Raw genomic sequence first — 13,730 nt, forward strand, 5'->3', positions numbered from 1 at the left:
GGACTAGATTGGGTTGGGATATCTGGTCGGCATGGACGGGTTGGACCGAAGGGTCTGTTTCCATGCTGTACTTCTCTATGACTCTGTGACTCTATATAATATTTCTACAGAGGGTGCTAAAGGTTCCAGCTAGCTGAGCAGCTGTTGTGTGCTTCCTGGCTGGAGTTCTAATGATAATGCATGAAACAGGAGTGAATATACTTTATGGGTCATCACTAATGCTATCTCCTAACAGTTGGAAATGAAAATTACAAATATTGCCAACTAAATATTTAAATTGAGATTATGTAGGTTTAAAATGTATGTTGAAAATGCAGCAAATAACTTTAATAATTTACTGTCTTTGACGTTAGATTTACATTGCTTATCAGATTATCCATATAATCTCAAAAATGATGCAACAGTCTGTCTCCAAGAACTACCGTTTAATCTTTCCACAGGAGTATCCAAATTCATACTTGTAATTTAATAGTGCAATGTGGGATTTCCCTTGTGCTAATTCTTCAGCTATTTTATAATTGCAGTTTCTAGTGGACAGAATTTTCAACTTAGGCAAGTAGGAGTGGGTAGGTCATCAGAAAAAAATAGATAAGGTGCTGAACGAGTAGCCAATGTGCTCCCAACCATTTTATGTGCCTAACCAAGTTGAAAATTCTGTCCATTATGTGTGTATGGCTAAATGGGGTTATGCTAGCAAATAGAGATGCAGAAAACGTTAGAAATATTAGTTTGTCAAATCCTTCAACGTTATTAGTGCAGATTTTACAGATGGATAACATTATAAATTATTGATGATATATCAACATTTTCACAGACTTAAAATGCAGAACAAGTGTACCACTGAAAAATAATTGCAGACGTCTTGAATACTAATAGGCCAGTATCACTAGCACCTCACTCAAATTTTGTTTTGCTGATGAACATGGAGAAGGAGTAAAAGAAGAAACAGCAGAATGGTAGCCACATCTAGGCACAGAAAGACTGACACAGTAAAAATGAGTGGCATAGTAAGGTCCTTCAGTATGTCTCTGTTAATAGCAAATGAACTTGAAATAGAAAAGAAAGCAGCAGTACGTGGTTAGCCTAGCTCCATATTCTGGTCCATCTCTTGCGATGCTCCTGAAAACCACTTGGTAACAAACGTGGCTGGACTCAATTATGTGCATTTTCATGAATATTTGCTCACACAATTACAGATGACAGTCAAGCATTTCCACACTACCATTGTAATCAGTATCTAATTTATCTGCTTTGATTCAACTAAAGAAACTAAGTACGCCTTCTAAAAGAGGCACTATGGTTCTGCTGAAACCAAAAGCAGCACTCCTCAGCCATCCAATAGATCCCTGACCCTGGTCACCTTTGCAACCAGAACCGTGTCCTCTTTCTAGCCATATGGACTGAAATTATGGAGTTGTGTATTCTTGGTCAGCAGCTCTCAGAAAAGAGCTGCCATTCATGACAGGGGGGAGATCTAGCTGGAGGTAACTATTTTCCAGACCATTATCAGTTCCTAGTAAAAGATATGCAGCTTCTGTAAGAAGAACCAGAGAAACTGCAGTTTTATGTGCGAAATTACAGCCTTGCAACTCATGGAAGAAATATTTCATCAGTTCTCAATTCCTTGGAGGCATTTGGTGAACACATATTTATGCAGTGTCTAAAGGCGGAACGTTGTTGCCTGTGTGCAAATGTACACCGGCATCTGACCATCCTTCCGAAACAGGAGATTCAGCACCCTGACAGGGATCCTATGAACTTTTCTGTCCCAGAAGAAGTTGGTTGGTTTCTTCTGTATCTTTCAACAAACGCAATGGGAAGAATTCATTGTGACCAAGCAGTACCAAAGAATTGTTAGCTTATGATAAAAGTCTGACCCCCGTAGGAAAAGTGGTGGTCTTAGCCTCCAGGTTGTGCAGGTATGGTAGCCACCACTCCTCAGCAAAACTAAAATAGTTTCCCAGGTAAAGGGAGTGGATGGTGCCCTCGTCAAAAGACCAGACCACTGCTGGCAGGAACTCCAGGAGCTGTTGACCAATTCGGAGTCTGGAACATTTTTCCCAATTGATCCTCCTGAAAGGCACCGTGTAGTAGACCTTTTGACACTTGTGTGCCCTCGGTCAGTAGCTTCTGTGACCAAGATGAGCACATAATTTGTGCAAGCTGAGAGGACAACCTCAAGACCCAACCCTGACACATGCAATCCCATTAAATTCCTCTGGAGGAGGTAGAGGACAGACTCCACACAGTTGGCATGTAACTGGCCAGACATAAGATACTGCAACATACTCTTTTCCAGAAACATAAGAATGTCAACAAAGAGCCATTAGTGTTAATCAGCCACAGAAGTTGGATCCAGATGATGAAATACATCCCAGACCCAAATCCCATGAATAAATATTCATGCTGCACACTGTCAAATCCTTCTCCTGATCCAAGGAAAGGAAGGTGAATGACAGACCAGTCCTCTGAGAGTGACGGTGAAGCAGAGGGATGTTGCCCTGGATTGTCCAGCCCAGGACCCTTTTGAACTGATCAGGGTAGATTATGCTGACCCGCATAATGCTGAGGTAAAAGAGATCCAGGTTTTAGCAGAAAGACACCAACCTTCTTGGGCAGAATGCCAGTTAAATTTCAGCTTCAAGAGATGGGCACCTCTCCAGTGGCAGTCTAAGCCGAAGGACCAGCACATGGTGACTGTCCAGAGGGGTACTTGTGTCAAAATTTAGACAGCTGCCCTATTGCACTGAATGTACTCTAAGTGAGGGAACAGCAATATTCATTATCGTCCAAAGAGTACTGCAGTAGCACAACCACTACAGATATATCTGCTCAACTGTATATGCAACAGGTGATGAGGAGAGCAGCAAAAGAGATAAATCTACTTCCATTTGCCATCACAATGTACATGCCATGGTAGAAGTAGCCAATGCACAGTTTTTAAGGAGATGAAATCTCATCTTCACATTGAGGATATCCTCCATTCTGTTGTGGGGCACTACCACAGTACTAATGGAACAGATTTCCATTAGATCTAGCAAATTAAGACTGGGCAACCTTTTTTGTTCCTTTTTATTAATCATTATGCAAATGTGGGCATTGCTGAATAAACCAGTGATTACTCCCCTTTTAGAAGGTGTTGCTGAGCTGTCTTCTTGAACTGCTAATGTGAGCATTCCTAAAACGCTCTTATAATGAGTTCCAGGATTTTGACCGAGCAACTGTGTGAAGAAAAGCAATATATTTACATATGAAGATGATAAGTGGGTTGGAGAGAAACTTGCAGGTTGTGGAGTTCCCATGTACCTGCATCCCTTGACTTTCTAGGTAGTAGTAGTCATGGGTTGGAAGGTGCTATGGAAAGAACCTTGGCAAATTTCTACAGTGCATCTTGGAGATGTACACTGTGTATATTGGTGGTGGCGGGAATAATTGTTTGTGGATGTGGTTCCAATCAAGTGGGCTGTCATGTGCTTTGTACATGAGGACAGACTTTTGGGAGTCACGAGCTGAGTTACTTACAGCAGGATTCATAACGTCTGATGTTACTTACTCCTCATTCACTGTCGGCTGTTGTATCTGTGTAAAACTGTAGCTTGATAGGACAAATACCAGGAAAATATTTCCTTGGGTGTGCAATCTAGAACTTGGGTTCACTGTCTCAGAATAAGGTGTGAATATAAGATGTGAAATTCCTTCACTGAAAAGGTTGGATTATTTTAAATTCTCAACTGCAGACAGCTATGGATGTTCAGTCGTTGAGTATCTTCAAGACAGAAGTCAATAGATGTTTGGATACCAAGTAAATGAAGATACTGTTGGAACATGTAATTCAGATAGAAGATCAAGTCTGATCTCGAAGAGCAGGCCCAAAGGGCTAAATGGTCTGCAAGAGTTTCTTATATTCTTATCATATCTTCTTGTATTCTGTGTCCGCTTTCAGCTTGATTTCCACAATAGGCGTATCTCTTTCCCAAGCTTCTGCCCTTCACTTAAGTAATATGGTCTCAAATTTAATACGAACTCCCATTTCTTGTAATCACTAAAGCTTCATTCTCAGACGTTTTTGAGAAGTGGTTTAAAGTTCTTCTGGAACTATTAAAAAAAAATCACTGTTGCCTTTCGCTGTGCTGAAAGCACATAAAAAACTTTAAGCAGTTTTGGTGGATGTCGGAAAGAGCTGAAAGGTTAAGACTCCAGGATCCTTCCGTAGTGAGGGAAACATGTCATTGAACAATGAAATCCAGGGCCTGTACATCAACAGACCCTCATTCAGAAGGTAAGCTATAAATGGCCTCGTTGTTTTGTCAGAGAGCAATACTACAAATATTTGAAACCATGTGGTAGCAAACTTTTATTTTATCTGTATTTTAAATGTAGTGTAAAAATAAAGTATGTTTTTTTCTTAAACTCAAGTAATCGAATTGCATCTGGAACGCAATGTGTTACATTTACCTGTATATTAAGAAAAAGTTAGGGTCCAGGCTATCATCTTAATACAGTTTGAGGAGATTTGATCTGGTCTATACCACGTTACACCCAGGTAGTGTTACCAGATACCTGCCTTTTTGATCCTTCTTATGAGAACTGGTTAACTGAATCCCATTCATTCTCTGTAGAGTGTACACGCCTGTTAGAGTTAGTGTCCATTGCGTTATTTACTGCAGACAAGAGATTTCATTAAGCTAACACTTTGAATTATTTGCCAGGTGAAAGAAAAACTGCAGAGAATGGGAGCACTGCAACCAATGAACATCTTCCTTCGTCAAGAAATTGACAGAATGCAAAGAGTAATTATTCTGGTGCGAAACACTCTGATAGATTTAAAGCTTGCAATTGATGGAACTATCATTATGAGTGAAAGTCTCAGAGATGCCTTGGACTGCATGTATGATGCAAGAATTCCAGAACGATGGAAAAGGGTAATTATAAAGTGATGACCATTTGTCATGGAATATTCAACTACTGGCACAGTCCTCAATGCTAAATTCGAATAAGCCCTGTTATAATTGCAGGAAAGGTCTTACCTTACAGTGAGGAAGTTAAGAATCTTTTGACAGGTTATAAGTCCTATTGAAGCATGGAAAAGTTATTTAGAACTATCAAGATGCCAAGTTTTTTAAACGGCCACCCTTTAAAAATTGAATAAAAACTCCATGCTTATGCCTGAAAGTTGATAAAGATTTGTTGTAATTACTTCAATGGCAGTTTATTGACATAACCCTAAGTGTTATCATTATTAAAGATTGGCTGCTCTTCCCAACCTACTGTTATCTCATGGGTTTTAGGTTTGCTGCTTGTAAGTTCTCAATTTGATGAACAGCTCAAAAAGGAAGGCAAGTATGTGGGATTATAAATGCAATGTTTGTTTTTATATGATTTGAGTACCTAAGGAAATGCAATTAAATTGAATGAGCTTCCAGAGTAGGACTTCTTTATACAGTGAACTCTGTAATAGCTGTTTAAAACTTTATTTTATTTAATCACAACATGGTTTATGCTGTCTACCTGTGGTGTTCTGGGTGGTTTAGCTGTAATGGGCAATGGGGATGAGTGGAAGGCTGGGGGTTTACATGGCGAGTATGAAGTGTCTCTGGGGGTGGGTGGAGTTGTGTGGATTAGCAGAGGTTGATATGTAAGAACTTAGGGACTGGTTATTGGGGTAGGATTGTATGAGGGCCAGAGGGCCTAATGTATAAGAAGACAATTGGAACAAAATCTCAGAGCACCAAGGAGGGCATTATACACTCAGTTGCTCAAAATACAATGCTTACAGACTCAAAGGCATTTACAGCACAAAGATGCCATTTCACCCAGTCAACAAAGACCTGATTCCAGCATCTGCAGTCATTGTTTTTACCTTGAGAATAAAGATGAATACAGTGTTCAAATTGCCTTAGAATAAAAAAGCATTTAGCTGATCATACTAACCCAATGAAGATTTTATTCTGAACCTGTACCTATAAGTTAGCAACAATGCCTAATTATTTTTTATCATCTCTACTTCAGATAATACAATTTACTTCAGTAAGAAAGTTGATGATGTCCACATTTTCAGATGAGAGTATTAATTTAATTTGTATTGAAAATCTCATCTTGTTTTCCAGACATCCTGGGAATCAAGCACACTTGGATTTTGGTTTACTGAATTGTTGGAACGAAATTGCCAATTTCATTCCTGGATTTTTGAAGGGCGACCAAACTGCTTCTGGATGACTGGCTTTTTTAACCCTCAAGGATTTCTAACAGCAATGAGACAAGTAATGCTAATTCTAGTTATCTAGTCTATTTGTGAATTTTTGTGCAATTTGTGCCTCGTTGTAACTAAAAAATTCCAAAGATTGTGCAAGTGAAATGCTACTTCAAATCCCACCATGCTTCTCAAAATGAACACTACCTGATTGTGTTACAGTTGTTTGTTCAAAACTAATTACAGTTATCTTGTTACCACAAGACTTGGTTATTCCAATTCTTTCCTTGCTGGTTGCCTTTCATCCGCACTATATAAAATCAAGCTCATCCAAAATTCTGCTGCAAAATCTGACTCATACCAAGTCCAATTTGCCCATCAGCTGATGCCTGACTTACATTAGCTCCTAGTCCATTAGTGTCTAGATTTCAAAACTCTCATCCTAGTTCTCATGCTGATTCTGATTATTCCATGATATTTCTCCTTCTCCAGCCCTATAATCCTCCCTGCTTTCTGCGCTTTCCCATTTCTGGCCTCATTTATCAATAGAAATGCCTTTGATCTGTACTGCGTATTTCCCTCCCTCACCCTCTCGACCTCTTGAACTTTACTTTTTTCAAAAGCACTCCTTAAATCTCATTATTTTAATCAAGCTCTTTTTCACTTCTCCAAGTACTTCCTAACGTGAATTACAGCCAGAGTTTATTTCATAAACCTCCAATGAAGCAACTTGGCATGTTTCATGACATTAAAGGGCATAATATAAATGTAAGTTGCTGTTGACATTTCTAGATATAGCTCATGTGAACAAGCTATCAGCATTTTAATTGCAGCATTTTGCTGCATTAAAGCTGTTGTGAAGCAGCCAATATACAATGCATTGGTTTCAGGCAAAATTCATTCCAATTCATGGGCAAACTGAATCGTATTCAATTTTGTGGCAGCCTTTCACAAAATGAGGGCAGCATGGTGGCTCAGTGGTTAGCACTGCTGCCTCACAGAGTCACGGACCCAGGTTTGATTCCAGCCTCAGGTGGAGTTTGTGCATTCTCCCGGTGTATGCGTTGATTTCCTCCAGGTGCTCCCATTTCCTCCCACAGTCCAAAGATATGCACATTAGGTGGATTGGCCATGGGAAATGCAGGGTTATTGGGATAAGGTAGGTGGGTGGGTCTGGCTGGGACGCTTTTTGGAGTGTTGGTGTGGACTTAATAGGCTGAATGGCCTGCTTCCACACTGAAGGGATTCTATGGTTTAATTCCAAGTTGCTGTGCATTATATCGCCATTTCGTTTTGAGCTCTTGTTACATAAACTGCACTACTAACATTGTACAATTGTGACCCCACTGATGGTAACACCGGACAATTTGGATTCTTAGTGAAACCTGGCTTGTTAAAACAAATTTTAATTTTTGCAATTTGGTTATGTGGTATTTCAAATATTCACAGGAGTCTGCTAATGTACTTTTAACAGAAGCAAAAATATTTGTTACACAAAAGACAAAAGTAATATTATAAGACAATTTTAAAAGATCTAATCATAAACTGTCTGAGAAGTGAGGCTGCAGAGGGGGAAATGAAGCCTCAGAGGGGGGAAGAAATGCAAAAATTAGGGAGGGGGCTGAAATTGAAGAAGAGCAGTTGCAATTGTGATGATTTAAGCAGCCAATATACAGTGCATTGGCTTCAGGCAAAAGTCATTGCAATACATGGGCAACCTGAATCATACTCAATATTGTGGCAGCCTTTACTCTCACAACATGATGGGTTGTGCCATGGTGCTCAACTGTGTTGCAAATTGCCTCCTGTGACTTAGAAAGCCCATTCTGGCATAGTCATATCAGCTGCATTGCTACAGCAGAGTACAGTGCGCTGAGATGAGATACAGTGCGTGGTACCTGGCTCTCCTCAGGCCTAGAGAAGTGACCTTTTCACTTCTATGTGTCTCTTCCAATGTTTTTTGAGATAGTCTCCAGAGGTCACAGCTATCAGCAAGAATCTGCCAGTTGTAAGTGTCTATGCCCACCATTTTCATATCAATGGCTCAACAGTGCACATTTGCTGATGGAATTAGCAAGTTCCAGGACCTGATGTAACTGATCTTGATCTACCAAGAAATGCCAAGATCTCAAGTTCAGATCTTGGTCCATACTGATTTAGTTGATCTTCGTTGTAATGATGTATCATTAACATGGTTATGATCCTAATAACACTTTCTGGAGAAAAATAAAGAAATACCCATTATATCACTGGAAAGGAACTGTTAGATAGGACTTACTGTAATAATCCAATTAAAATCAACAGAACTCAAACATTAGTTAACAGGTAAAGGATATTTCAAATAAAAAAGTAAATTGCACAGTAAATTGTTGATACACAAAAGATTTGCTACCCATAGTTATTAGCATTTCCAATCACATTGTTTTTCTGCACAAATATGGAACCACACTCAATCTCACAACCTGTCCAATTCGGCATTCATTTTGTAAGATCTCTTAATTCCCATCCAACCCTTTCATCTCCTAAGTTACATTGATCTTCTCTCTTATAGATAATGACAATCCTAATAGTTCACAGTCCACAGACATCCCTTTTTTCTGACCTGGTGTATTCTTGAACATTAGTAAATAGAAAACTGTTCTATTCAAATAGACCTGGGTTTACTTTTTATCTTGCACTGATTCTGTGTTCTCAAGTGCCAAATCTATTGTAGTTAGCTTTCTATTAATTGTTTGCTTCCTGGTCATTGATCCCCATGGTAACCTGAGCTCACATAAGCATTAGGTATCCATTGATGTCATAGTCAAGAAACCAATTAATGTACTTTCACAATGTTCCCAGCATAATTATGTTCTTAAAAGATCATGACACAAAAGAAAATACAGGCTTTTACCAACACAATGGTCATCGCAATATAGCTGTAAACCTATAAGAGATGAAATTCAACTTTTAGCACGTGTGCAAAGCAGGCAGCGGCAGCTTTTTCTGTATGCATCCTACATGATTCCTTTTCAAGATCATTTTTATAAGTGTACACTTAAAGACTAATAATAAGATTTTGCTGTTGCACATGAAAGAATCAGTGGTAATTCTTAGTTGAAACACGTATCCAAGAACAGTTAATTTGCCATGGTTTTTGTTCTTCCATGGTTCATTCCTTTGAGAGCAAAATAATAACATTAGATCTGAAGAATTTAATCTTTAACTCTCAGGCAAACGTTTTGTTCATTAATTCCATCAAGCTTTAGAGAGGGAATTGCATTCTTATGCTTATGTGCACAAGCTATGCATCAGGAATCTCACACACTACTCAATGTTTAGATTAGGTTCCCTACAGTATGGAAACAGGCCCTTTGGCCCAACCAGTCCACACCGCCCTACAAAGAGTAACCCACCCAGACCCATTTCCCTCTGACTAATGCACCTAACACTATGGGCAATTTAGCATGGCCAATTCACCTGACTTGCACATCTTTGGACTGTGGGAGGAAACCAAAGCACCTGGATGAAACCCACGCAGACACGGGGAGAATGTGCAAACTCCACACAGACAGTCGCCTGAGGCTGGAATCGAACCTGGGACTCTGGTGCTGTGAGGCAGAGGTGCTAACCACTGAGCCACCATGCAACCCATCATTTAGTTCTGAAAAGCATTGCAGATGCAGAAGAAACTTTGCATTGAAACGATTAAAAGTATCCAACCTCCTGAAGATGTACCACCACGAAAATAGGTTTCATATAATTTAAAATCTTACTGTAAAAGTATCAATTCATTGACATGAATCATCAGAAATATGGCCCAAGTCTTGTGGTCAGCATGAGTGTTAGGTGCAGTGATGGGTCCATGACGATTTCTGTGAGCCTACCCCCTTTTCACAAATTTTCTGTTGGCATTTCCAATCCCAGCTGAGGCATGGAAGGGTCAGCAGAGTTTTTGAATGGGAAGGCTGAAAAGCTGGACAAAGACATGGCAAACTCCTCTTTATGGCAGTAGCCATTGTACTCAGCTACATCTTTAAATGTCCAATCATTTCTTTGGGTTAGTGAGTGGTTGATCATTTGGTGGGGTTGAGTGAGAAAGGGTAGTCAAGTTGTTCAGGGGTAATTGGTTTGGGTGGAGTTGCAGGCGAGAGGGCGTACAGTCTGATACAGGTAGGAGTGGATCAGTTTGAAGGGGATGTCGCATTGGGGAGGGAGGGGATATGATTGGGAATGCCAGATGTGGTGACCAGTTCAGTTACACATATTAATCACTGAAATAGTGTAACATTTCTTGATTAAATTTCCAGATAAGTTCCACACATCTGGTTCATATCTCTGATACTGAGATCAGTGTTGGGAGATGTTCACAGAGGATCAGAGGCAGTGAAGACCAGTGCATTGAAAGCCTAAACTTCCCAAACAATTTAGCACATGCACTCACATGTCAGGACTTCTAATGGGTCTTGACATGCATTTTGTTTTTAGATTAGATTACTTAGATTAGGTTACTTACAGTGTGGAAACAGGCCCTTCGGCCCAACAAGTCCACACCACCCTGCCGAAGCGCAACCCACCTGTATCCCTACATTTACCCCTTACCTAACACTACGGGCAATTTAGCATGGCCAATTCACCTGACCTGCACATCTTTGGACTGTGGGAGGAAACCGGAGCACCCGCAGGAAACCCATGCAGACACAGGGAGAACGTGCAAATTCCACACAGTCAGTCGACTGAGGTGGGAATTGAACCCGGGTCTCTGGCGCTGTGAGGCAGCAGTGCTAACCACTGTGCCACCCGCATGTCTCAGTTTACATCCAAACTCTTGGTGATCTGGAAAATTCAATCAATTAACTAAGTTACACCAGAAATATGCAACAGTTAAATGTCAACATATCAGTATTTAAGAATAGATGAAAGAGTTGCTTAATGGAAAAGAGGTAAAGGAAAATGGGATTAGGTGACATGGAGAAAACATTTACACATCAGTTGAATCAAACAACCTTGTTTCTGCTGTAAATTCAATGAAAAATTGTGAAAAATATCCATACTTTACCACTGAATCTTACAGTTTGCAAGTAATTGTACTGTAGGCTATTCTCATTAATAATGTATTGTTACATCTTTCATATACTAGCAAATATAGAGAGGGAGATCTTTCTGCATGATCTCACATCATAAAAGGCATGATAGTGATGAGTCACTTTATACGTCATTATTGGACACATAATGGTCACTCTAATTTTACTCAACAGGAAGTTACTCGTGCTCATAAAGGTTGGGCACTCGATAGTGTGGTTTTGTGCAATGAAGTCAGCAAATGGATGAAAGATGACATCACTGCTCCCCCCTCAGAGGGAGTCTATGTGTACGGGCTGTATTTGGAGGGAGCTGGATGGGATAGGCGGAATGCAAAGCTCATTGAATCTAAGCCTAAAGTGCTATTTGAGTTGCTACCTGTCATACATATTTCCGCTCAAAATAACTTGAGTAAGTATGCAATACATTTTTAATTCTTTAAAGTAACTAAGTTGAATTTAGAATATTAAAGTCATGTAATATAGATATGCCTAATAAATATTAATGAATAAGGTTGAAAATTACAGTTCATTATGAAGTATTTGGAGAATTAACACTGGTAAACATTGGTTGAAAAAGTCTGTATTAATTGTGAGCCTCATTAATCCTTGTTCCTCTGGATCTACATAAAATGAATGCTGACAGATTTGATAATTGAATGCAGATTTGAGAGAATATCGACAGCTTTGTGTACACCCTGACCATTGATTTTTGCTAAAGCCATTTGACATGATTTTCAGTACTCCTTTTCTACATGATGTTTACTTTTCTGTGTTTATTTTAAATTCATTAATGGAATCTAAAACTCTGAAGCATACATTCTGATGTCCCCTGAGTCCCAGTTGTCATAATTTGCAACCTCATATAATGAGATACAATCTTACATTGATCCCCCATTCCCCAAAAACTCATTTACAAATTTCGTTCATACCTATTAAGTTCCTCCATGACATTACCTCGTTGAACTCCTATTATCTCCTCAAACCTTACTCCGGAAAGGTTAATTCTCTGTCTAATTTTGGTCTTCTAGTCAGTTTTTAAAAAAGTTATACTTCTTAAGTAGTCAAGAGATTTAAATTTAGAATGTAGGGTATGGGATATCTCATTTCTAAGTGACATTTTCAAGGGGTGGCTCAGTGGTTAGCCCTGCTGCCTCACAGCGCCAGGGACCCAGGTTTGATTCCAGCATGGGGCGACTGTCTGTGTGGAGTTTGCACATTCTCCCCGTGTCTGCGTGGGTTTTCTCTGGGTGCTCCAGTTTCCTCCCACAATCCAAAGATGTGCAGGACAGGTGAATTGGCCATGCTAAATTGCCCATAGTGTTAGGTGCATTAGTCAGAGGGAAATGGGTCTGGGTGGGTTACCCTTCGGAGGGTCGATGTGGACTGGTTGGGCCAAAGGGCCTGTTTCCACACTGTAAGGAATCTAATTTGATTCAGGGCAATGACTGAATTTGTTAATATTCACTTTTGAAGATTCTGTGTATTGTATCTGCACCGCTTAGCCTTTCTGAATTCCTACTGTAAATGTGTTTGTTTGTTTTTTCACCAAGGCCCCAAGGATCCTCGGTTATATTCATGCCCAATTTACAAAAAACCAGTTCGAACTGATCTAAACTACACAGCCACAGTGGACCTGCGAACAGTTCAGCCCCCTGAACATTGGATTTTACGTGGAGTAGCACTTCTTTGTGATGTCAAATAAACATGATTTAGCAGAAATTGGGAAAATCACCCCATCAAACTCACTGACATATCTGCAATTGTTTTTAATATACATTTCAACCTTTTAGCTTTACTGCAAGTTAATTTTCTAAAATGTTTCTGGTTCAAATACAGAACAAATAAAGAATGTAATTTTGTGGCTGTGATGGAGATTTTTTGTTTGAATTAATGTGATATTAGATATTTATTGATTTAAGTTTCTATAATTATTTTAATTTTGACTGTGAATGCATCTTGTATGGATATGATGTATCAAAGTGTTTTTTCCCAGACTCAAATACAAAAGTTGAAAAATGCTGTGTTGGTGATAGCCAATTCTATTTTAGTTTATTTTGTACACAAAGCTGAGTCTGAATCCCTTCGAAGTCCACCTGCCGAAAAAATCTTCAAAGCTGAAGAGATTTAAACTGATATGCCGTAAGGCATTGATGTTTGTAAACATGCTTTTCAATAAAGTGCAAATATCCACAATTATTTTGGAAGTAATCTTTCTGCCAAAATTGTCAACAAATTTTATAAAAGTATGACAAAATCCTCAGTTTTATAGATATATCGTAAATAGCCTGTTTAAATACAGGTACAAATTCAAAACTTCTGTGAGAGCTCATTCAGAGTATCAAAATATTACTTTAGAGCTTGAAAAAAATAACAAAATGTCATTGAAAGCATGCTATTTTATGCTGTGTTCATTGGAGCTGAATGCTAGAAATTTTCGATTGCCACTACTTACCTCCCTAAATGCCAGTACCTATTGA

At 39.2% G+C, this 13,730-nt stretch overlaps 1 protein-coding gene across 1 annotated transcript in view; it reads left to right on the forward strand.

Annotated features, from left to right (window-relative positions):
- dnah5 (dynein, axonemal, heavy chain 5) overlaps positions 1 to 13,121 on the forward strand; it is a 337,850-nt gene extending 324,729 nt beyond the window's left edge. The window contains exons 76-79 of the mRNA XM_043689617.1: positions 4,710 to 4,922; positions 6,108 to 6,260; positions 11,428 to 11,662; positions 12,804 to 13,121. Coding sequence (XP_043545552.1) covers positions 4,710 to 4,922; positions 6,108 to 6,260; positions 11,428 to 11,662; positions 12,804 to 12,955 — 753 coding nt within the window. The 3' untranslated portion in view covers positions 12,956 to 13,121. The remainder of the gene's footprint in view (positions 1 to 4,709; positions 4,923 to 6,107; positions 6,261 to 11,427; positions 11,663 to 12,803) is intronic.
- Positions 13,122 to 13,730: the final 609 nt, after the last annotated feature.

This window comes from Chiloscyllium plagiosum, chromosome 5 (genome assembly GCF_004010195.1).
Source record: "Chiloscyllium plagiosum isolate BGI_BamShark_2017 chromosome 5, ASM401019v2, whole genome shotgun sequence".
Lineage (NCBI taxonomy): Eukaryota > Metazoa > Chordata > Chondrichthyes > Orectolobiformes > Hemiscylliidae > Chiloscyllium > Chiloscyllium plagiosum.